General features: G+C 44.0%; 1 protein-coding gene across 5 annotated transcripts in view; it reads right to left on the reverse strand.

The window, feature by feature from the left end:
• Nucleotides 1-21,753: 21,753 nt before the first annotated feature.
• The window catches only part of PRKCQ (protein kinase C theta), a 66,123-nt gene continuing 62,025 nt past the window's right edge, over nucleotides 21,754-25,851 (reverse strand). For all 5 annotated transcript variants that reach the window (XM_068957868.1, XM_068957792.1, XM_068957952.1 and 2 more), the window contains 2 exons: nucleotides 25,355-25,483; nucleotides 21,754-24,045 (listed from right to left, as the gene is read on the reverse strand). In XM_068957868.1, coding sequence (XP_068813969.1) covers nucleotides 23,890-24,045; nucleotides 25,355-25,483 — 285 coding nt within the window. In that variant the 3' untranslated portion in view covers nucleotides 21,754-23,889. The remainder of the gene's footprint in view (nucleotides 24,046-25,354; nucleotides 25,484-25,851) is intronic.

Consider the following 25,851-nt stretch of genomic DNA (forward strand, 5'->3'; position numbering starts at 1 on the left):
AAGCTGCTGGCGAGTGAATGCTTTTGCCATCTGCGCAGTGGCAGCTGACAAATGAGTTTGACAGTTCTCAGCTCGCTCTCCTGTGTGGAAAATGTCCATGCCACTGTAGAGTCAGTGCCTTTCCTTCTCGCTTCAGCAGAGAAGTCGAGGGGGCTTTGCAAGATCGACCCCTTCCCCACTGTCCCAAACGTATGGGACCTGCTGGCAGGGAGCACAGTGGTTCTTGCCCTTTGGTGAAAGTTGCCTCAGCTCATTTGGCTCACAACAGCTCCATCCGTGGGGCTAGGACAATGTATTCCTGCTCAGTACCTGGCCCAAAGGTTTCAAGTGGCATTTATGAACCGTGCAACTGGCTGTCCATCACTCTTGCATAGGACTTCCTAACAGTTGGTATCATCTGTGTCCTGGCTGGTATCATCTGTGGCACCACTAGGTGAACAAGATGAGACCTTCACAGAAAAAAGCCTGATTATTACAATCTGGGACTGTCAAACACACAGCACCTTATCTGAACCATGATATTGCATGAGGGTCTTACCTTTCAGCATCAGCTTTCATGTAATCCGAGGACCTGACCCAAAAAGCAGTGAAATGGGAGTTTTCCAAAGCATATTATTATCCCACCCAATCTGTCCCTGACGAGCTACGTAGTACCAGTAGCTAACCCAGAAAAGCAGATGTTCTCTCAGCCACCAGAAGCTCACAAAGTCTACAATTTGCACAGCATTACCCCAGCACCTTCCCTTGGTCTGCTTTTTCCTTTCTAAAATAGAGTCACCTACTTTTCCAAATCCAGAAATTAGAAATTATTCTAGTAAGCTATGTGGGTCTGCCTGTGAAGGACTTTTCTCACCACACCCTCACAGATGCTGTTTTTATGTTAAAATTATAAGAAGCCATAGAAATCGGGAGAGGAAGGAGGGTGTGCTGCAACAGCGGAAAGCTATCAAACAATTACAAGCAGCCTCTTCGACATGGACAGATCTCTCCAAACGAGGGACCGTGAAAACGAACCAGCAAAAGGGAATAGGTTGGCTACTGACTAAAATCAAGGCAGTTGTAGGAAGGCATAGCTTAGTAAAGATCTAAAGAAAGATAAAGATTAGAGCAGCATATCGAAGGTCCCCCCGTTGAATTGGTGCACGACTGAACCACGCTGCAGTTTTCTATAGCTTGATTTATTCGGTTCTAACCCCTCAGCTATTTATTTGATATGGTGTCAAATTGCAAGCAATCCTTGAAGCTTAGCCTAAAACTCTAGGCATGTGCAGGGAGGAGTGTTTTTTCATTAACGTGTGCCTATGCTTTGTAGGAGGAAACGTGGAGTAGAGACTTCTAGGAATGGAATCAGGCCAGTTTGTGGGGGCTGAGAAGGGAAGACAGGTTTGGTTCAGGCTCAGTTATGAAGAAGTTATTCTGGTTCAGTTCTAGATTTGCATGTAAAAAACGCTTCAACATGCTGTTTGGTTTCTTGTTTGAGGGAAAAATGGAGGGTTTGGACTGTTTTTCAGTCTGGATTTTCTGCCTGGCCTGTGTCACAGAGCAAATGATAACCATAGCTGGCTCAAAAAGAGTCTCTTTGTCAAGCATTTTCATAAAGCATTAAAAAAAATCTCCAGGTGGTGTTGCAGGAGGGAGCAGAAACCTAAAAATCTGTTGCGAAAAATTAATTCAAAAAATATCAATGGAAAGCAAAGCTTCTTAGGCAGTTTTTCAGCTCATTTCTCCTTTCCCTTTCCTGCCTTGTTTTAACCCCTCGGTGTCCTGAGAGCTGCCATGAGAATAACAGCCTGCCTCTTTTTCCTGTGTCCCTGATACCTGCATGAAGTGCAATTACAGTGCTACCAGAAATGAAAGCCCACAGTGCCTCCGCTGATCCACTGGCATGGCAGTGTTAGGGGAAAAACATCTGGGTTTTGATGAGAAAAAAATGGAGAAAATGTCAAAGCCAAGTCCAGAGCACTGGCACAGCAAAGCTCCCACGACAGTGTGGGGGGGAAAAAACCCAACAATAACGTGTCAATCATCAATTTTATACTTGGAAGCCAAGAAATTAGGAACGGGAAGGGGCTTTCAGAGTTCAAAAAGCACAAAGCAGCCCTCTCCCCTCTCATGAAGAGGACATCTGTGTTCAGTTTTTAAAGCTTGTCTCCCCAGCGAGGAGAAAAGTCTCCCTTTAGCCTCATTGCCTTTGGAGAGAGACTTAAGCAATGCCGCATGTCCCATGAAGAACTATTGAACCAGTTGACTGGTTTTAATCACACTCGGCAGAGAGGGGGACCTCTGCCAGGCGGTTACATTCCCACAGATCTTGCAAGCAAGAGGCTGGGTAGAAAGGAGACTCACTAAGAGCTCGTAGGAGCCCCTAATGGGGAAGGCAAAGTCAGCTCTCTCACTGCTGGACCCAACGAAGCCGCCTGCAAGCACGACGGGGACAGCCAGTTGCATGGTTCATAAATGCCTCAACCACCTCAATCACAGGTGTTTAGCCACAGAAATCAGATAAGGAATGTTTCTGAGCCTGTGGGGAACTGGACTCCTCTATTGTCATTCAAATTTGTTAGTCCGGCAGGCACTCACAGAAAGCATCTTTTTCCCAATGAGTCTCACAACTCTGTGAACAGACAATTGACTTCTGCTCCATCTCTCTCGTAGTTCACTCCTCTGTTTCCCGTGATTTTTTTCAGTGTTGGCTCAGCTTTGTTCAGTAGTTCAAGTCTCAAGTATTTCGGTCATTAATGTTCCCCTTGGGGAGGAGCAAAGAGCTGGCCTGGGAGTTCGCATTGCACATACAGTGGATTGAGAAGTCTTTCTCAAATGCTGACTGAGGTGGGAACTCTGCAGACACAGCAGATCTGAATTTGGTTACAATATAATTCTGGACAGTGCATTTTTGTTGCTAGTATTTGCTCAGCTTGTATTGCATTTTGCCATCTGGCACTTTCTGCCTGGGCTGACAGGGATTTTGCTGGGCCCCGTGGGATTAACCCAGCTCGTATAGGCAAAGGATGGTAGGCACCATGTCCTACAGAAAGTCCAGGGGCCTCATCGAAGATGATTACAGTCCCCTGGGGAAGTTTCTCCCAAGGATGACGGATAGGAACAGTCCTTGATAAATATATCAGTGTATCTCTGCTAGCACATCTCATGCAACATGGATTTAACCCTGCTTATATTGAGCCAGGCGAAGAGCAGGCTGCCAGAGAGGCATCTTGGCTTTTCCTCCTTTGCAGCTCAGAGATTTCTTGGAAAGCTTCATCAACAAAAGATCCCAACTGAGATCGTTTTAAACACACTGAGAAACAGAAATAGCATAAAGCAAGGCCGGCTATAGACTTGCATTTTCGGTGGATGGCAGCACCATCTTGTGTTCACTCCTGCAGAGGGCACAGAATCTCTTAGTCACTGAACAGGCTGATTAATCTGTCCCATTCGCAATCCCTTTGGCAGCTCTCATGAGGGAAATAATAACTACTGGCAAACAGTGGATTAACACGAAGCAGAGGCATAAAGTCTAGGCCAGGCTCCAAATCCTCCTTTGTGCCCCCGGTCTCTGGCCAGAGCTTTTCTTTTATTTGCCTACAAGAGTCGGTTAAAGTTGTGTCCCCCTTGTATTCCCAGAAGCCCTTCAGTTTCATGGTCAGTCCTACCAGATGCATTCCTGGCAAGTCACTAGATCCATCCTTTAAAATCAGGCAATCTTTTCCCTCCCTGTAAAGTTTTAGGGCACAGGAACTCTGCATTATCTAGTCTGATGGGCTATTATCACACACTATTAAATCCAGCCAGCAGTACCCTCCCAGAAACAGCACGTACTGAGCTCTTGGGACAATTAAAGACAGTTGAAGCCTGTCGTAAAAAAGACTTTGGTCAAAAAAGCTTTTATGCAAGCCATTGATAGGATACAATGAGGCTAATAAATGACTCCCATTATTTCACATTTACATGTTTGCATAGACCTCTCAAGTTTCGAATTTGCAACCTTCATGTAACTCCTGCATCTTGAGTCCCCACAGCAGGATCAGGTCTTACTCACTTGCAGAGCAGCACTATAACATTTCATTTTCGATGCACCACATCGAAATAGGTCGATTATAGGCCCATCCTTCTAATGGAGAAGGAGAAGAGGCCTGCTACTGCCCTGCAGGAAGAGGCTCCTCATTTAAGGAGTCCTGGCAGATAACAGACATGACACGGCAATTAGATTTCCTGATGAGCAGGTAAGGTGACCGCAAAAGAGAAGGACTGAGATGCTGCACTGCAAATGGTCAAGAAAGCAGGAGAACAGCAAAGAGAGCGAGTTCCTCCTCAGGGCGTGTAACTTGACTGGTCTGGGCAACTCTGGATATGGGAAAATATTGACCAGCAGCTAGCCCACTGCTTGGTTAACTGAGGCTGCGCACCGAGACTGAGGGAAATATTTAAAACGTAGATCTATTGCAACAAGCAAGGATTGAATCAACAGCTTGGAGACAGAATTGCTCCCAGGTTGCAGCGCAGAGATAATCTCAGGCTCTCCAGCCTGTCTCATTCTTTGTCCTGAAATCCCATCCTCAGGGAAAACCTTCTGTGATAAACTCATCTGTTTACCTAATCAGCCGCATGGCGCTGGGAAACCGTGCTGGCCTCTGCGTAGCTGGGACCCAGCAAGTGGCAAGACACAGATCCTCTCTGATGAGTAGGAGGTGAGTTTTGCACTGCTGTTAGCAGTCCTGGATCCCACCAGGCCATGCCAGTGTGGGAGAAGGTGAAGCAGTCAAAAAACATTTGCAAAAGTCTCTCCCTTCATTTACAGCCATACAATTCGAGCACTGGCTTGGAGTCACTCTCATATTTAATCACTTCTAACCTGCAGACAGAGCAGCTTGTAATAACACGTCTTGTATTTTTTCTCTCTGAGTTTTTTGCTTCACTTGAGTTTTTTTTACAATAAGTTTCGCTGAAGAGGTGCCACCAAATTCCCAGGCCAGAGTTAATGACAGGGAGAAACAAGGCTGCTCCCGCATTGGTTTGGTCTAAACGAGGGATTTCAGGAGTGGCAGCTGGGGCTGAACTGATCCGTCAGTGGGGGACATGCTCTCTGTCAGTCTGCGGTAAGGAGACAATTTCCATCCATGCAGGTGTGATTCAAGAGAGGGGCCTTAAGAAGAGTGATAAAGAGTTTTGGAAAGGCTTTGAGGGTAAGGGAGGATATGGTGCTAACCTAAGCTGTGGTAGGTGAGCAGAAAGAGGATTAGCAGCTGGAAGGCAAGGGTGTATCCAAACGGTTAATGCTGTTAGGGACCGGGGTGATGCTCCCCCTCTTAGTTATAGCAGTATAGCCAAAACTGAAGGTTTCATTCCTGACCTGCCTGCTGTCCTTCATTTGGCCCAAATGTCTCCACTAGCTTCTGCAAAAGCTGGACTTACCTTGTCATTTTTAGGCTGTGGGAGAGAGATGACAGCCTTTTCCCAGGCTGTGAGCCCTGACGTCACACTCATCTGTGATACTAGGAACGAGAGAAAGGGAAGAAAAGGCAGGGTTTTTATAGCCTGGCAGTGCTGGTGCTAGTAGATGGGCGTGTGAGGATATAAATAAATCATGGTATTCCCCAAGTCTCACAGCTCTTGCACAGGCAGCACAGAGGAGCACTAGGGGGGGAAAAAAAGAAAAAAGGAAAAAAAAGAAAAAAACCCTTTTAGTTGTGGCCATCTGCATTAGAGTGCATCATCATTTGGCAGTTCAAGATGATGTGACTGCCTTGGGCAGCCTGGCAGGCACTGGCACTTCCCAGTCCCCTGAACTCAGGGGTGATTGGGAAGGACGTATGTTTCCCATGCTGAGAGGGATCGTTCTCGCTCGTTGGACTTTGGGGTCCCTGGCAGAGTAGGACGTTAGGGTTGTCAGTTACGGGTATGGCTTCTCAGCAGCAGGAAATTAGCTATGATTGCTGGCTCATTTTACCGAAGCCAACAAACGGGTGTCAGACAGAAACGACTTTCTGCCACTCCCAACCTCGACTGGATTCAGCATCTATAAAAGTGAAGTGGATATACATACCAGACTCAGACACCCTCGAAAGTCAGGGATAGTTCCAGGCCCTAAAAAAAGACAGATTTACTACATCATAGCAATTACCGTCAAATAAGCACGGTGGATACTCACTCTAATTTAGAGACACACTCACAATTGATATTCTTTTGTATTTACTTTTCATGTGTATTTTAGCAAATGAGACTGCTGGCAGAAAACTCCACTCAAATAGCTAATTAAAGCAACTCATTAGGAAAGCAGATTTCAAATCTGAAAGCACAAAATATGGCAAGCTGGGAGCGTGCTCTAAGTGCAATAGTCATCCAAGGGGGTATCAGAAAAAATGTTGTGACCTACTCAACTGAATTCATCATCTGACAGAGGGGCTAACCTGCAAATACAAATCAGCAGTCTCGGTCAACTGCAGCAGTAGAGTATCCCCTTAACTTCCCTATTTTTCACCAAAAAACTCCAAGAGCTTTACCACAAGGTCCTGAGGTTGGAAGATCATGAAGTTCAAGATATTTCAGATGGCATCAGATCACAGTTCACGTGATCTACACTTCCAGTCAAAAGAACCTGAATTTGTGACAGTCACAAAGTACTGTTTGTGGAAGAGCTACAAGTGATTCAAGAGAATTAAGCAATAATCTACCATTGGCTGGTATTTGAACGTAAGGAAAAAATTGCCATCTCCTGATTCCAAGAGCACAGACAAACAGAAAGAGAAGCCATTTGAGAAGTTCTTTTTTCACATGTTCTCCATTTTAGTTAGTGCCGCTCTCCAAGTTAGATCAACTTGGTAAGGACCAGTTTCTTTCCTTTCCCTTCTTCAGTGCTCTGTGGACCTTTGAGGCCCAAACCGGCAAAAGACTACAGTGACACGGCTAATCAGGAGATATATCTATGCAGATTGACCTGCCAGCCCATATATGTCCAGATGTTTGCTGCAAAGGAAAACTTGCAACAGCTGAACTCTCGTTGCCTTTACCATGAGTGGGGACACTTTGCTAGGCGTGTGCGACAAGACGGGTACTAAGAAACAAAAAAGCTGAAGATCTTCCTAGGCATTGAACTGCAATTATTAAATTCTTCTCTCTCTCTTGAGACAGGAATATTTTAAGGTAGAGAATAAGACAAGTAGGTGGATATTGCTGGATCTGTCCTTGTCTATCTAATAGAAGCAAAGGAGCTAGAGAGATGTGTTTGGGGCCAGGGTACAGTAGCCCTGAATATGGTTGAGATTGGTCTCTTTGAAAGCCGTCTCTGAACTGTACTGGAAATGGGTTGATTATGACCCAGACAAGTCTTGGAGAGCCTTCTTTCATGCCATTGGTTTTGAACTTGTCTGTTCTTCTTTTTGGATCTGACTCAGCCACGAACAAGGGTGATTTACTTGCCATCTGTTTCCCGTTTTTTTTATTTTACAGAAAAAATATCTCTGAGCTATCAAAATAAAGGCTGATGTCATTGCTGTGTGAGTAACTACGTTGTTACAAGGAAGATGAGTTCTGAGAAGAGGCGATATTGCCCATACACAGGAACTAGTAAGTTCATAAAAAATTAGCTGCCAGACCAAGCTTCGGAGCTGCATGAACTTTGCCCTGCTTACAAGCTCAGACTGAAGCCAATTTTTTGTTTCATGCCATTTTGAGTTTGTTCTGCTCTCATTTTGAGGAGAATAACTTTTTGAGAGAAAAAAACTCGCAGATGAAAGCACATCTGTACCAAGTCTCAAACCACCATCCACCAGAACACTACGGGGGACTCTCAAAGGACGTGAGTCTGGGATTGAGGATTACTCTGTGCTCAAGCAGGGTTGTAAATAAGTACATAAGGTGTTAACAACTGAACATTGGGAATTCATTATATAAAGATATAGCACATAGTTATTCCTGTAAAAGGACCGCTTCTTCTAACCAGAAGAATTGTTGGTGCAAGTTTTTGGCCAGATAGGGCTGCCTAGAAGTGAAGTGTATTGTGGGCCCAGAATAAGTTGGTGAAGGGAAGATTCTTGGTAAGACAGTCACATAACAGTGCTAATAAAGTGCAAATGAAGACAGCTGTTGCAAAAGAATAGGCTACAAAGACAAAAGATGGGAAGTTTGCACACAGTGCTCCTCAAATAACTTTGACTGACAAACGAGTTGGTGACTACTGGAAATCCATGAACAGAAAATAATGGGTTTTTTTCTTCTTTACAGTATCTTGATTTTTTAGCTGACTCCAAAGCTCCAGCGTGCAGCTCGTGCAGCTCTGGAGTTTCTATTTTTGTCATATGTGAGATACCACGTGGAAAAAAATGAAGAACATCATTATTTCTTAATGTTTTCAGTTATGCTTTAGAGAGTGCTACTTAAGCTAGACGTACAGTTATGGAGAGATTCAGCCGGTGCTAGAGAGTTTAGGGTAACTACATTTTTCCATATCATCCAAGATGTTTTTAGGTTTCTAGTTTCCACTTGGAAGGACTTAAGCATCTAAATACCTTGGAAAATAAGGTGATGAGTTATAGCCAGATACCTAAATTCTACCTAAACCAAGAAGCTAGTATTTCTGCCGAGATAGCACTCCTGAAGGCTTTGAACCTCCACTGGGAAACACTAGGAACATAGACAGAGGCGGAATTCAAGCTGTCTGAGCACGGCTTGAACGACTTCAATCCTGTTTTCACTCGGTGTCCTGAGCGTCCAGGGTTTTCAGTGGCGCTCTGCAGGTCACAGGCTCTTCCGTAATCTAAGCGGTGCTAGAAAAGTAACTGCAACAGGCCAGCCAGGCAAAAGGAAGGCAAGATACGCATGAGAAGTGGTTCACCAGAAGTCAGACAGCATTTTGAGGTCTCCCATATGTTTTCTTTGTGTGTTAAAACCTGGCTGTGACCTTTTGCGCTTCCATAGTGCGACTGTCCTGTTACCTTTCCGCTGCTGCACACGCTTCTTGCTAGTGTTTGATTTTCTCTGCATCTTCAGACCTTGTTTACAGACATCCCCATTTCATGAGATTAAAAGAAAATACTCAATAATTCATTTAAAGGAGCAATTGAACTGGAGTGACCTTTATGTAAGTGAAAATATCCCTTGCCTGTGTACAAACACTTTAGCCCTTGCAAAGCAGGGAATTCATTTCATCTGTTGAATTCGCAAGTGGCTTTTTTTGTTTCTGTTTGTTTTGTTTTAAATAACTGCCTAATAGCTGGAACTGGCATTGTGTTCCTCCTGCTGACTCACTGGTTTCCAAAAGCTCTGTAACGAGTGTGACATCTTTAAACACCATGGAATATACTGTTCCCTTTCAACCAGGCATAATCTGCAGTGATTCAGCTCATGTAAAAGAACTATGTGGGTACAAGTATCCCAGCTAAATACGTCAACCTTGATCCCTCCAGCCTCCCTGCCTTGCACCTGACCCGCTATGCCGCTCAAATATTTACTGCGGTGATCAATAAACATGCACAATTGGTGGCTTGCCTTTGTTTCAAAATCATGTCGTGCACAAGAAATTTGGCTACGGCAAAATAGTCTGTATTCATTACTGTGAATAATTCCAATTCTTGCCTCTACCAGGACACGAATTAAGGCTAGCAATAAAGGGTAGCACATTCCCTGGAGCTGCGAAACAGGATAAAGCCAAAATTCTGCATGCTAAAAAGTCCCTAAATCACTGCTTGGTAAAAGCATTTACAACATTGTACAAGATTCAGAGAGTAGAGGTTAATTTTGTAATTCTGCCATTTCCTATGTAATCTAGGGCGAGTCTCGACTGCGGTGAACACCAGTTCCTTCTCTGTAAAATGAGGACAGTAACATGTCATTCATTTTGTGTGTTTAGACCGAGCTCCTCAGGAAGGAGGTTGTTTTTCCCTCTGTGTTTCTAAAGCGCCGAACACGAGGGCTTTTCTTCTGGTTGAGGTTTCTAGATAGCGCTGCAATATAAATAATCTGTGAATGTTCTTGTGTTTATGTGCAAAACCTTTTTATTTGCTTTTTTTGAGACTGTGTGAGTGTTTACTCGAAGGGAATGTCTATGGAAAGTTAAGTTGCCAGGAGAATTGGTGAGAATAAATATTCATGAGAATACTCTCATTGCAAGTGCTTTTGTGACCATCTGTAAAAGCTTTTTTATTATTCAAACAATGCCAAGCTTTTTGCAGATAATTTACCAACAGGAAAAAAAAAAAAGCAGGGAATTTTTTTTTTTCTCCTCTTAAAGAAAGCTGATGTTGTAGTGGCAAAGTCAGCATCACAGTTGTGTGATTTCATATGCCACACGTGACACAAATATCGAGGAAAGAATAGTGAGAACCCTCCTATCCTTCCATAAGAAAGTTATGTTTAAAATCTGTTTACACAAACTATTTTGAATAAAGAACAAATTAGTAAAACCACCACCTGTTAGTGAATAATTAAGACAAACAAACCACAGATTCTCAAATTTTCAAATAATTGCTTACAGCAGCAATTCCCTTTAAAGTTGGTGTGTTACCTTAGTGTATTTGCACACCTAGAGGTCTCTCCTTCTAGACGTCTGTGTTCTTCGTCACCATGTTAGCAGAGAATGTCCAAACTCTTACGGCTCTACCCTTAACAGACCTCCTTTCTAAAGAAGACTTGTCATCTCTGTTTTACAGGGAAGGAAATGCAGTGCAGAGGGCCTATTTGTCTGCTATTAATTTCACACAGGAAATCTTTGGCAAATCTGGGAAATGAATTTACATTAAAATCCCTCCTGCGCTGCCATAATTGCAAAACCATTTTCCATGTTAATCACCCTGTTCCTTCTTTACTTTACACTCTGGAGCTGGGAAGGACTTAAAATGAGAAGGATCACTCTGTTCTCAGACACTTTTCCTGCACGGGCGTTACTGGCCATGGCTGGGGGAGGACGAATGCAAGCCAGGAGGACTATTGACTTTTCTCATGCCATTTTTCCGATTCCACAAGTATGTATGCAAAGATTATTTTTTGTCAGTGTTAATTATGTGCATTTTTATTTCCATTATTATTATTATTATTTACCTATAGGAGAGACCCTGCAGAAATTTTTGTTTCACTACACTGTTCTGTATTCCAGCCTGTCCATATCTCAGATCCCTTCTGAGAGGCATCTGTTGGAAGTTCTGGGGCCAAAAAAGTGGTCCTCTGATATACCCCAGCACTGAAAGGGTTAATCTGCTTGGAAAGGCAGCCTTTGGGCTCTCTTCTCCTTTTTCCTTAAATAGGGACTTTTTCAAAGCGTGTTGAACCTGTAACACATTTCAGCTGAAAGCAGCCCAGCAATGCCTCTTTCCGGTTGTTTCAGCTTCTCTGACGTCAGTCACCAGAAGCTTTCCAAAGTCATGGGAGCAAAGCACTGAGCTTCCTCGAGTCCGGGTGCGAAGAAGGCAGGAAGCAGTTCCACAGTGCCCAACCACATGTTGGGGATGAAAATTAGGGTCTACTTTCTAATTAGGGAATTAGGACAAAAAGCTTGAGGGGGCTCAGATCCTTTGGCAATTAGGGGAAATTCTGATTTTGCACACTGTGAATCCCTGCTCTGTCCAGGCAGTTATCTCCGGGGAGATGCAGACAGCATGATTCTTACACTTTCTTTCTTTCTTCCTTGCAGCAGCAGTGCTGAATAGCTGAGGGCATCAACGTCCTTCTGGAGGAGGCATCTCCCAGAGCACCGATGTTTGAAGGGAACGTGCCAGCCCTGCCATCAGCGTGGAAACCTGGGTGTTTCTCAGCATAGATGCAAGTCCCGGTGTTTGTCACGCCTTCCTGTGCATCTGCAAACTGGCTGTGCTACTGTACCCTCTCCTGGTGATAGGCTGAGCCAGAGCTAAAACAGCTCAATGTGAAAATAACAGGGAATCAGTCCCCAAGAAAACTCCCTTCTCCCAAGCGGATAACTTGCAAAAGCCCTTTGTTAAAAATATCCTGTGCTCCAGTTTGAGCTGTTATCATCTTGAATACTCCTCATGGATTGGCTCAGCGTCTGCCTTAGACTGTGGCCTGATTTGGCGCTGATGTGCACGGACGTAAATCGGGAAAGCATTGCATTTACACCAGCGATCTAAACAGCCCAAGCTCAAAAACATTTTTCTTTTTCCAGAACTTCTCTTTGTTGCCTCACCTTCAGATTTCAATCTAATTTGCTGGCTGACATGACCCTTTGGTGTAGGTAGTCAGGTACTGTGAGGTTAGTGGATGGAGGGAAAGAGGGGTTTCGAGCATGGACTTCACAATGTACTCAGTTCAATAGGACATTACACATATCAAATTTGAACCAAAATCAATAAGGGTGCATTTCATACGTGGCTTTACCCCATGCCCTCTCTTAGATCCCAATCCGAGTGTCACACACAGTAGGACAAGTTTGAATCCAGACTCTTAATTTATAACTAAAAATAAATTCCCTTCTCCACTCTGAACAAAACTGGCTTGTACTTTGCAGCTCCTGTCCTCCTGGCTTTCTCTTCCTCATCAATTCTCTTCTCCCTTTCACACATCAGCTGCAAACATCTCGTTTGGCTGAGATGTTCAAGGCAGGCTCATTGCTAGCAGTTCCAGACTGTTAATTCAATCAGATCTTATATCAGCACCAGCATAAGTAAGTGAAAAAGGCTCTTGAATTTCATCACCTTGTGAAAAACTCAGATTTCCGGAAGGATTATTTGATTTGCTTCACTAGGTTTTATACAGGTTTGTACACAACATTTAAACTACTATTATTTACTTTTAACAAGCTGTTTACGTCTTACTCTAAACTGCATAATCAATACTGCTCTCCCATCTGTTCAGAGATCCTGACATCAGCAAATTTCAATTCTCCACTGACTGAGTAAAAAGGAAGGAATAATTTAAACACAACAAGGGAGCAAGAGAAAACAAGGCAGAGAAAGACTGATGTGAACGAAATTGCCATGCCCAAAGATCACCAGGCATTCAGGAACTGTAGATCTAAATTCTAAACTTGCTGAGGACAACTCTTAAAGCGTAGAAGGAAGATGTTACACCTGGTAGTAGATTTAGGTGACTTCTGTCCCTCGTAACAAGAATATTGTCATAGCCATTAAAGCTGTTTGAATGAGTTTCTTTTAAAAAATCATTTATTGTGACTTCTAGAAATTCTTAAGGTTTCACATAATCAGTTTTATTGGTAGTAATTGTTTGTATTGAGTGTTATTAAGTGTCAAATTACGCGTTATCCCTAGATCAGGACCTCACATTGATCTATGAACTGTGCTAATGCACAGCATAAAGAGAGTCCCTACCTGAAAAGCTCTGCTAAATTCAGCATGTAGACAACCAACCCCTTGAGGAGCTTGTTCATGCAGCCACTCTGATGGCTCTACGAGCTTACCGTTTAATTAGTGCAGGCTGTGACCACCTTCTTGTTGTGTTCCCATCTTGAAGGGGATTCATCTCTCCTAACTCTAAATGACTTTGCTGCAGGTGCCTACAAATGAGACAGCTGCTCTGGTCCTGTTATAGTCAGTGGAGATCTAATCAAAACAGCTGATGATGTTTAAGGTATGAATTGTGAGAATATCTACTTAAAGAAGAGTTGCCTTGTGTGCTAAGTTTCTTTAACAGTAATAACTAGTCCCCAGTGACTATAGAGGGAGCTGAAGTTGTACTTGTTCAGGTGCAGACACCTGCAACGTATACTCTTGCACTTAGATAGTCACAGATCTGATTTTTAGGAATTGGCACCTGGACTGCACAGTGTGCCACAGACATTGTCAGCCTTGCCTAACTTTAGGTGTTTGAAAGATTTTTAGCCTAAGCTGGTCATGCAGGCATCTGGAGAGTGTTTCATTCAACTTGTTTTAAGCAGTCCTTTTGGAGTGAGAGGAATCACCTTCTAGATATGTCTCTGTTGAATGCAGAGGGAACTTACCTGACACGCTAGACTAGACCTGAACTTCCAGATAGCTAGAGTCAGACAAGAGAAATCTGGGTTGTGCTATCACGAAAAAAGGATTCCAAGGAACCTAACATTAAACTTACGTCTACAGACCCTGAAGAAAAGGGATCTTCTTAAGCAAATCTTATATAAGCAAAGTTTGTTTCACCCTTTACCAGTGCTAAGCTAGGATATCCTGAAGATTAAAATTATGACAATAAAATAAGAACACTTTCAGACTTGCTGTTTCACCTTTCTTTTGCAGTGTCTGGCCAAAGTCATGCTACAGCAGTGATCCCCATTGAAGAAGCACAAGGTTAATCCAAAATCTCTAATCAAAGTATTAATCAGATGTTTGGGTCTGATTCCCTGGTGCAAATAGGGTGTCATACTAGGGACACTAAGAGTTTTACCTGTGAGAAGAAAAAGTAGAAAGCTGGCTCCATTTGAATATTTAGTTATTTCTCCTGCAACTGAAAAGAGTTTGGCCATAGCTTCACCACAACCCTTCCGTGTCAAGGTCAACGTTTGGCTGAGCATTGACGGCAAAGAAGAAATGTGTATTTTAGAGGTATGCCACAGGGTTTAGGTTCTGTTAATCTCTTTGCATCATCCCTCTTCTGCAGAGGTCCTTTGCAGTTCCAACCTGTTTCTTGAACTTTCCTAGTCACCTTCTCAGCTACTCCTGGAGCCAGAATTTTGGCAGAGTTTAGGCACAGGAAATCTTATTCTCCCTCTTATTCTCTCCTACTCTGCAGCCAGTAAAGAACCAATAGAACAATCCAACTGCAGATGCTTCATTTCTAGTTTGATTTGCAGTGACTGAGGTATGAGACTCACCGTGAGGGTGGCTATGTTTTACAAGTGGAAGTGGACAGTGGTATCTTCAGGTTTTTGTAAACCTACAAAGCCAGCTTCCCTTCCTGCTGGCTGTGTACTACTTTATTTTCTGTGCAAGACCACTTCACAGTTCCCAAGAAGTCCATTGACCCTCCATCTGGAAGACGGAAGCTGCTTCAAGATGGCTGCTGCTGCTAAAAACAGGGGCTTGAGCTGAAACAGCTGTCTCCCCTTAGCGGTTAGTCCACATAAGTGTGTGAAATTACTGCTGTTTTTAGCCAAGGCACTTAACTGAAATGTTAAGGCAACAGCTCATATTAGCAGGTTCAAGCTCTGCTTTTGCCCCAGACACCACTGGTTTTCAGCCAAACTTGCTGTGGTCTTTTGTGGGCACTTTCTATTTATTCCTCTCTGTTTTGCCCATCCAAACAATGACAGGGAGGTGTATCATTTGATGTGAAGACAGCGCAGCACAAGGAAACAGCTAATGTTGCTCTTCCCGTCTGAATTCTAGTGTCACTGGATCTCCTGCAGACCTAAAATGCATTACTAAGTTTTAACATCATCTTTTTCAGAAAGGTCATTTTGTGCCTCTGCTGACTCCTACCTCACTATCTCAAAAATGCCATTGTGATCTGATTTTTATTATCCCTATGCTAACAGCATTCTCCATTTTCCCCATTCTGTCAATTTTTTACTCTTTTCATTATGCCTTGTATGACTAGGACTGACTTGATTCGATGGGTGCATTTTCCTGTTCCTTTTGAATGAGGGTTGCTATTTTGTCCCTATTTCTCCACTGCTTTGGCCCCATGACATTTTGGGAGGGGAGAAGGGAGGCAATGAGATGATATATCTTGAAGAATTTTGCCCTAGTGGAAAATACCAATGATTTAAAATAAATATACTCTCTGTGATACCACATTACCCTGCCAACCTCATGTACAGTAGAGATAAAATGGCTTTTTTAGAGCTGATTTTTCTTTCCCCACGAGCTGAGCAGAATATCAAAGTGCACAGTTTAAAGGAATTATTAGGAAAAAGGTTATACATAATACTATCAACAGAAAGCAGTTGAAAATTAAATAGAAATGATTAGACAACTAATTTTCTTTTTTTGCTGGGAAGCTAACAATAACAATAACAAGAATATAGACGTGAAAACCAAGACACTCCCTCTGATGTCTGAATATTTTCTGCTTACATTCCTTTAAGACAAAGGGTCACATCATAAATTAAGTGTAATGCTTAATTTTCACTTCCTCTCCCACTCAAACACCATGTGTTCTTCTAGGTGATTATTAAAATAATGTTTCAGCTCTCTAACTGCCACATGTTGGAGAGGCTTTGTTTAGGCAGTGGAGCAGCACAGGTTGAGAGTGACTAAGGGCTGGATCCCGGACAGATCCACACTGCCTCTCGGAACAGAGATTGAGTTTTTGTTTTACTTGACACGTACAAATGTAGAATGAGAAAGAGCCCCTGCCCTGCCCTATACCTATACCTACGTCCTTCTTACCTGAGCATCTCCAATGATACACTAAGTCATTCATCTAAGCCTCTCATCCACTTGAGTTTTGGAGGTAACTTCATTATTCTAATGAGGAAACTCAGGGCAAGTGGCTGACTATACTCTGGTTTGCTACAAATCACTTACACTGGGGTTGAAGACTGGTTTAAAAAACAATGCATTGCTCACTACCCAGAGCCATGCTTAGATTCAGCTACCGGCTGGGCTGCCCTGAAGCTGGAGAGCCCAAGCACACCCACGACATTGGCACGGAGCCACATTCTGTTCAAGTAAGGCACATATGGGCAGAGTCTTGCTAGATCCCAACCCACCATGGCTGTCCCAGGACTCTGGCAGGTATTCCTAAAAGGCCTTCGGCTTCTGTGTGTCACAGGACTGTGGGAAGCCTCTGCGGCTTTTGAGGCTTCCTATACATAGGGGAGAAGCTAAGCTGCAGGCAGCCTACAGTTAGCTGAAATCCAGCCATCTAGACAGACGTGCAGTGGATGCTGTGCTGGAAGTGATTAAGCCCTACCTCATGAGACTATTCTTCACTTTGCAGCGTAGACTGGAATAAAGCAAACGTCACTCCTATCTTCAAGAAGGGCAAGAAGAAGGACATGGGGAACTAGAGGCCAGTCAGATTCTCCTCCATCCCTGGGAATATCACGGAGAAAAGCCTCCCGGAAGCTATTTCCAAACCCATCAAGGAAAGGAAGGTGACTGGGAGTAGTCAGCGTGGATTTATGAAAGAAAGGTAATTGTTGGCCAACCTATAACGAAATGATTAGCTCGGTGGATGAGGGGAGAGCAATAGATGTCGTTTATCTTGACTTTAGCAAGGCTTTCGACACTGTAACACCCTTATAGATAAACTGATGAAGTAGGGACTAGGTAAGTGGACAGTGAGGTTGCCTGTCCCCTTGGCTATTCCCAGCTCTAGTTACCAAACCGGGGCTGTCACATTAGATACCACATTCACTCAGCATCAGTCTTAGGAAAACCACGTTTCTGTCACAGCCAGCTGAGGCAATTTTATATTCTTATTGTTTATACTCTGGCAACACTATATCTGTCTGACTCAGAGATCCCCACTGGTGCCCAACCCGACGATACACAAATACACATAGGACAGGACTCACCTACCTGTCTACAGAGTGAAAAGAGAGTGAGAAGTTCAGTGAACCGTTCAGGGTATCTGTCTTAGGACGGGATGTGTCATGCTCTTAGACTCTTTCCACTGAAAGTAGACGAAGTCTAGATGATCACCTTGGGTGCAGCTAGCTAACTTCCAATGAAGTTAAAATGCGATGAACTTTTAGGCAACTCTGATTGGTTGAGCTGAATCCCATTCCAAGAGAGCCTTTGCTCTCAACAGCTCAGAGCAACAGAGTAAGAACTAAGTCCATGCAGAGCAGGAAAAGCCAAAGCCTAGTAAGATAGATGGCACCAGGCCACAGGAGATAGGTATAGCAGACCTGAAATCAGTCTACATCTGCAGAGACTCAACAGCACCCTAACCATGAGATTATCTTTCCCCTAAGACACTTCTCTCAGCAAATTTGTGTTGAATATTGTTAATTCACAGTTTTCTTCCAATTTAACTACAATGAGAGATCCACTAGGACTGGTTGATCTCCTAAAGAAATTTCAAAGGTCTTAAGAGTTTGCAGTAAGCTTCTGCAAGATTTTCATGGAGGTGAAGGAAGATTTCAGGCAGAGTTTTGCTTTGAATTTTTGACTCATCAGATCCTGAAACTCAAAGTGAAACTGAATGCCCTTATCTAGATTGAAACCAAAGACAGTTCTCAAAAGAATATAAATCCTGAGCTTTTACCTCTCTGGTTATCACCGCTTTAGAGTAGGAGAAGGGAAGAGGCTGGTCAATGGGAATGGGAATGCAGTGTCATCGTGTCCATCTTAATGAGGATGTGCCAGAAGGATTCCTAATTTGCTTCCTGAAGTTTCTTTAGTGACTGCAGAAAAATGTGGATGACTCATTTTCAGATATCTCTTCTGGAAAGGTTCTGCTTGAAAGTGACAAAATATGATGACATTTCCAGTCTCTAGGTCAGACTACTTCAGTAGGCCAGTGCCAGCCACTGTCCCACAAGCAGCCACTGCAAGCATGTAGATCCACTCTGCTTTCCACTGGGCTCACGCCAACCGCTGCTGGCGGTGGAAAAAAAAGCTACAGATTTCCTCTAGCTGGGAGGCTGGTAATCACCACAGCAAAGGCTATTCATTTCTGGTGGTGTTCAGGACATGAGTCATACCACGCTTCCTTTTGACTCACTTTCAAGGAGGTGGTACTTTAGCAACTCAATGGCAAAAGTGGAAAAAAAGTGAAAAAAAGCACATATCTGCCGAGCTGTGACATTCTGTTCCCTCCATGAAGAGCAGCTCAGCCGACTGAATGCAGGTGCCTGCTGCAGGGTGAGCTGAGTTGCTGTCTGGACACCACTGACTGCACCAGTGAAGAGCTTCATTCAGTTGCTTACGTAGAGGTGCCCGTTGCTATTGGAGAGGCCTGGCGGTGATAGGGCTGGGGGATATGCCACACATTGCAAGTGAGACTCGTGCCCACTGCAGATGAACCTGGAAGTCCTCCAGAATACCCTTGGGTGTCCCAGTCAGGCTCGATGATTAAAGGTCAACACCTGAACAGCATTCCTTTATTGTAGACAGCTGCATTCATGTATTTGAATTGGGAGCTGAATCTAGATTTAGGGTAGAAATACTTTGATTTCTGTGGGAAATGCAGAGGTAGGAGTGCCTGCTCTGTCACCCAGGAGGTCAGATTGGAGCTGTCCATTTCTCCTACTCCTAGACTCACCCAGTTTCTGAAATCTCTGGAAATCCTATGCTTCAGCTACAAAAGCAACTCTGGGATGGTACTGGTGGCTTTGAAGGAAAACAGCAGCAAAGTAACAGTCAAAATCATTGAATGAAGGGAGGTGTTGCATAGAATTTTATCAGCCTCTACCTCTCCCTTCTCCCCTTTCCTCTGCCTATGCCTCATCTTCCACAGCTCAGTGCCGTTTTTCTTTTGTTTCCCTTTCCTTCTGATTCGTTTTTCAATTATTTCATATCCTTGTGTGTGTATATATTAAGTTAGCATAAATGATAAAGGCCTTTGTCCTGGCTGTTACCAAAAAGTAGACCAGATCCCAGTGTGCTCAGGTACAGTCACTGAACTATTTAGGACCATCATTTTGCAGCTGGTAACAATTACAAACCAGCCACAAATGCATTAATTCATGCATTTCACCAACCCTGCGTGAGCTGTCTTGTCTGTCTTGTGATATGGGTTCTGGTAATTTTTTTTTTTTAATAAGAAATAAAGGTTTTAGGCTTCCTGCAGTCCTTACCAAGGTCCTGTAAGACCTCTGCAGGTTTCACAACACCATGAAGGCATGCTCTGGCCCACATATTGGTTACGATCCTAGTTGCAGTATGTGATACACTAGCTGAGCTGGGATCGGTGAAGGAGACATCACTTTAGATCCCAGCTGTGATCTCTCTCTCCTCGATTTTAAGTAGCAAAGGCGCAAATCCAGTAGTAGGGGGAAGAACATACCTACCTGCAGCACCAGCTGTTTGGAGCTGCACTGACAAGCAGAGATTTTCTGCAATCCTCACATTTGTCGTAGAGATTGTCGTTGCGAGGTGTGCCCACTAATCACTGGATAAAGGTGCTTTTCCTGTAGAAGCTACTTTGCGTGAGCACCAAAGGGCATGGTAACCTGCAGGATTACGCTTGCATCTCCCACATGGGATAAGCACACCGTTACCACTGGGCTGCGGGCTGCAGCCTAACCAACCTGTTGAGAAGCTGTGAGCCTAAGGGTAAGCCAACAAACCTTCTCTGATGGTGCCTCAGAGATCTCTGCAGGAGGGCTGGAGACACGGCTCTCACTCACTGGCGGCTCCTTCTCCTCCTGACCCGTGTAACGGCCTGAGTTTTAGTTTTGTGAATGCCAGCAAGGAGGAATTTGTATATCTGTAGGACGGAGAAGCAAGATGAGGGAAGGAGCAATTACGTGGTAAGGGCTCCCAGACCTTGAGCTGAAGCAGGTGATGCTGAAGGTTGGACACTGATGTATGCAGGCCCCATGCTGTGATCCCACAGGGCTCTTGAACAGAACTAGGTCTTTAGCAAATGAATAACCCAACCTGTCAAAGACTTTTTAATTTTTGCTTTTTGGATGAGGGGAAAGGAAAAAAAAAAAAAAAGAAGAGCTTGCTATGAAGGTGCCAGGTTTAGCCAAGGCAAAGCAACATTTCTGTGAGTATCTGGGTTCCTCCTGCTCATTTCCGTGCGGATGTTTGACTTTCAGCCCTCGTTGGCTTCTATCTCTCAATCGCTTTCACCACAGGAAAAGGCTTGCTGCTTACCACGTCATTCTTTGCACACCACAGACACAGTTCAGAGAGTTTTCAGTCAGTGCCCCCTGCGAGACACACAGCACTTGCGCTCGTAATGGCTCGTACCCACCTACCCCCATCTCCCGTCCCCCATCTTCAGCGGGTTCCTTTGTTTTTTTAGCTGATGACACCTTGCAGGGAGAAGCAGGCCCCTCCTCTTGTGGTTTGCATCAAAAGCAATACAGTAAGCTCAGTGCCATATCTGCTATTGCAGTTACTCCAACATGTGCACCCTCACAAGCTGCTCTTCTGTTTGGCTCCTTCAGCCACATGGGGACTATGAGTAGGAGCACAGAGAGCCCCGTCTCTGGTCAGGGAGTTCAGTTGCTCAACCACAAGAGGTGAATCAGCACCTAACTGATCCTCCTCCCTCAGAATACTCTCTTGGGGTGTCCCTGAATTAGCGTCACAAGTAAAACATTGTGCTCTTGCACAGAAAATGTCCCTAACAGACACTGAGGGTGGGACACCTCTCAGCTAGCTTCAAATGCTTAGAAATGCAATTTCTAGTCTGGGTCAGGACATCTAGACTCCTTCTATAGTGTGTGGGCACGGTCAGGCTCTTGCAGGACTTGGCTGATCCATCCTTCATTAGATGTCAAAGGAAGATGGCCTGAATTGCCCTTTAACAGTGACGGGCCACCTCCCCACATCTGGCTCTGCAACCACTTTGAGGTAGTAGACCACCTGTTACAAATATTTCTGATAGTGAAAAGGAGCATTTTACTCTTTTCCTGGGCACCTTTGCAGAGTGCCAAATCATTCTTTTAGGTACTGACCTGCCCTTGATGAAAATTGAGATCCATAGACTTCAGCAGAGCTAAACACAGTCTAATCCATGGCCGATTTGGCCCTACAGAGCGTTCTATGACAACAGTAGAAAGTGTAGGCAGCATTCGGCATTTGAATTGTCCCTGCAGTCACAGCACAGCTATGGTTGTCCAAATGCTTGATGACCTTTTCTATTTACAGGTTGAAATTGGGAAACATCTCCAGAAAAGTAGAGTAGTTTTAACAGTTTTTCCAAGCACCTTTGATCGTTGTCCCCTGTTACTCACCTTGACATCTGCTCTCCAATTGTACACAACATTTTATTAAACTGTACAAACAGCACTGACATTTTAAAAATTCACGTTAACTGTTCTAATTAAACATGATGACCAGCTGCACAAACTGTAAGCACAGATTCCCCCTGTATTTTATACAGCACAAAGAGTGATTTCACAAAAGTCACTGGGCTAACTCTGCTGGGAAAACCTTTTTAAGGGCAACTGCTCTTCTGGTCGACTTCAGGCACTACCGCCACTGCGAGTGAAATCCAGACACTGCTGCACAGCCTGCAAGGCTGGATTTGTCCCACAGAGAGGTCCAAGTTAACAGGCTCCTTGTACAGCCCATGGAGCCAGAAAGGCACCTCCAAAGGCTTTCGGATTTTGGGACGGCTCATCCTCTAGAGCGTCTCTTCTCCACAGACTGGAGGAGGTCACGCAACAAAGCTCTCAATTTCCACACTTCAATTAGAACCTAACATCAGCTGGGGTGACTGCCTAAGTCTAAATTATTACTGAATCCTTTATTTGGGCTTTGACTTAATTTTAACCCAATATTTAACTGGCCTGCCAGTGACAAGCACTACCTAGGTGGTTCTAGATCTCTTCACCCTCAGAAAACAGTGCATCTTTAAGAAGGGTACCACTATGACAGGATCATGACCAAGATTTTTTTGTTTGCCTGTCTACATTTTCACATATTGCAAAGGCAGCAAAATATCATGAGGTGGAAGGAGAGGGCCAGCCTCAGCCAATGTGCTGTCCTTGGCCTGTGGCTGCCGGGTGCAGTTTGTTGTCCTGTGTCTGCACTACATGCCATCAGTTAGAGCAATACAAAGCATATTAGCCTTTGGAAGGACTGATTACAACCTTTCAGGTAAATTAAGCCAGTGATATGACTGGAAGGCCAATCTTATGATGCTTAAACAATGATTTGAGGAGACCTCTTCCTCATTTCTGATGCAGTTTTAGGATAAAACTACAGAAAGGATGAGGATGAGGCCAATCTCTTCTCCGTGGTGCCCAGCAACAGGACAAGAGGCAACGGGCACAAACTGAACCACAGGAAGTTCCACCTAAACCTGAGAAAAAACTTCTGACTGTGAGGGTGACAGAGCATTGGAACAGGTTGCCCAGAGATGTACTGGAGTCTCCTTCGCTGGAGATATTCAAAACCCGTCTGGACGTGATCCTGGGCAATGTGCTCTAGAGGTCCCTGCTTGAGCAGGGAGGTTGGACTAGATGATCTCCAGAGGTCCCTTCCAACCTAAACGATTCTGTGACTCTGTGAAAGCTCAGTTCAGATTTTACTCCAAACCTGGTATGTGTGAGGATAACAATTAAAGCTTTAGAACAGGGGTTCTTAACCCTTTCTTGTGGACTGCAACTTCCTATCTTTCCTGCTTGAATGCTAGCATAAAACATTGGGTTTCTCCATGGATCTTGACACTTGCCATTGCAATGATCCTCCTTCAGGGCTGAGCCCATAGCTCAAGAGCTTCTGATTGAGACATATGACTGCTGGAACGTGCACCTACAGTCTCTTTGTCCCAGTGGATCCTAGGAAGCAAAACTGACTCCTAACACCTGCGAAGATTATTTTCGAAGTGTGAGGAGAGGTAATCTGCTTCTTCAAAATTTCTATGTGCACATGCACCATTCTGCTCACGTGCCAGTGAAGGTTTCCAAGCCAATCTAAAATCTTCCCAGATGCCTTCAGGCCTTGAGCTTGCCATTCATCCTTCAGAAAGAGGTGGGGCAAGGTGGGAATTGCAGGACTGGGCACCAACATCACTGGAAGTTGAAATATATTTGGTTTTACTTACAGGGAAACCCACTGGCTGGCACACAAGTTTTTGCAGGGGACAGGTTTTGGCACCTCCTCCTTTTCAAATGCTCTCAACTACAAGAACATCCAGAAAAGAGAGAAGAGAGACCAAAAGATATCATGAAGAGACTTCATCATTAGTGAACTGTGGCTGGCATCTTCTATAGACTGGAACAAGCCGAAAGCCTCCAGGCGTGGTACAAGCTCTCACAGATGTGCTTTCCTGGTGGGTCCTTGGTAAAATCAACCACGCATAGTCTTCAGCTGACAGTGTTACTCAAACTCTTACAGAGAATTCCTTTAGTAAGGAAAGCCCTGGGTAAGGCAGACCTCAGGAAAATATCTTCTCCATTTTAGGGTTCACGAACGAAAAGTTGCTGAACATATTTTGGTCCATGCTGTTAATCAGTGCTCTGTCAGCACAGGACAGTCTAGGCTTTTCGTTTAGAAATTCCTTGTCAAAATTGCTACAGTCACTCGGAGATTTCTTCAAGAAAAGGAAAAAAAGAAAAAGGAGAATTAAACCACTAATATCTAAGTCTCCGTTAAAATGGTACTGGCCACATTAAACTGCTTCCTAGGGACTCCGACACACACACGACTTACCAGGACTGCAGGAGCTGGATATCAGCTCAGCTGAGCCCACAATGAATTTGCTCTCAGTCTTTGGCACAACAGCTAGTTACTGTAGACCAAATACTACAGTAACTTGTCAAACTGCAGTGAACTGCTGTACGTCTGAGCCCTAAATAGCCAGTAATTAGTGCTAATCACTTGCTTATTTCTATCCTATTGAAGGAATAATGGGAATAAAGGCAGTGAGGTTGTGACCCCATGAATTCTACCAGGCAAGGGTATTGCAGCTTTCTAGCAAGGCAGTCTGGTCACATCGATTAAACAATGCTGGTGAAGGACAGTAAAATGAAAGTATGGTGCATTTATCAAAGTAAATTAATATTATTAATAATAATAAGATGGATGCCATCTTGAGTTAGCAGACCACCTGGGTACCTGAACTGGTTTTCTCTCTGTATTCTCTGCAGTGCAATGACAGATAACCCCTGCAGAATGGGCTGTACCTCTGCGGTTACGGGAAGGTGTTTCAAGTGGTGTCCACACCGCTGCTACGGTGCCTGAGAAAGCGATGAGCACTTAATGGTTTCTCAGGTCTGGGGATGCCAGAGCTGGGTTCCTTATAGCCTTCAGAAAGGAGCAGTCATGATGACCATGACGGGCAACCCAGCCAACAGAGATACATAATTCACAATTATCTTTCCAGCAACCGTACAAGGACTAAGATGCTGGTAGACTGAAATTGCAGATGGCTTCAGCCCTTCCCATCTGATGTACACAACATACCACACAGTCTGGCATGCAACAATTTAATGTAAGAGTCAACATTTTCCATTCTCACCACCTAAAACCAAGGTCTTCTATCTACTTTTAGACAGAAATCTCGGTGTGCAGAGCAACTCTAGAAGCTGACCCTGAAAGTGTGGGGCACTCTTAAAACCTTAACTTGTGCCTTAATCTGTTCATTCCAGTGTGACAGACATTTATCCACCTTTAAAACACTGACTGCCTGAGTCCAGATAGGAATGAAGGTTTCCGACATTAAAGATCCATTTCTGAAGAGTTTGGACAATGTTCCTAAGTAAAGGGGTTTAAAATATTACTGTGGGGGCCCTGCTTTGTCCTACTGCTGGCATATGTTGGAAGGTATAAATATTTTGGCAATGAATGATTCTGGAATGAAAGGCATCAATATGTGAAAATCAAAGGAGATGCATTCTTACCACTCTGGGTTTGAAAGGAGGCTCCATCTTTCTTTCTTCTAAAGCCTCCCAATTTATTTCCCTGAAAAAGGCATGTTGGCGGATGTTCCCTCTTGCTCCCAGTCTTCTCTCAGGTTCTCTCACAAAAAGCTAGAATTTTGAAGAAAGAGAATTACCTTCCTCTTTTATCCATAACACTGTTATCGATCGGGACAGTTATACCAGATACGGTCTCAGACTTCAAACTCAAGCAAGGTTGACGCAAGTGTGAAGACTCTTTTACTCTTTTACTTACTGCATTACCGGTTGGGGAACTAGTTTAAATTCTTAGCCTAACATGCCAAAACCCAGAGATCTCAGCCATATCTTTCTTTTGCAAGAGTGAGAGGACAAATGTGCTGCATTGGCAGCCAAGCCAAGCCCTCAGCATGTGTGTCTGAGCATGCAAATGGCAACTACATATGTGATATCTCTCTTTAGCACTTGCAAGCTTTTGCAGGTGATTTCTTGCGAGAAGG

The sequence above is a fragment of the Struthio camelus genome, chromosome 1 (genome assembly GCF_040807025.1).
Source record: "Struthio camelus isolate bStrCam1 chromosome 1, bStrCam1.hap1, whole genome shotgun sequence".
In the NCBI taxonomy this organism is placed as follows: Eukaryota; Metazoa; Chordata; class Aves; order Struthioniformes; family Struthionidae; genus Struthio; species Struthio camelus.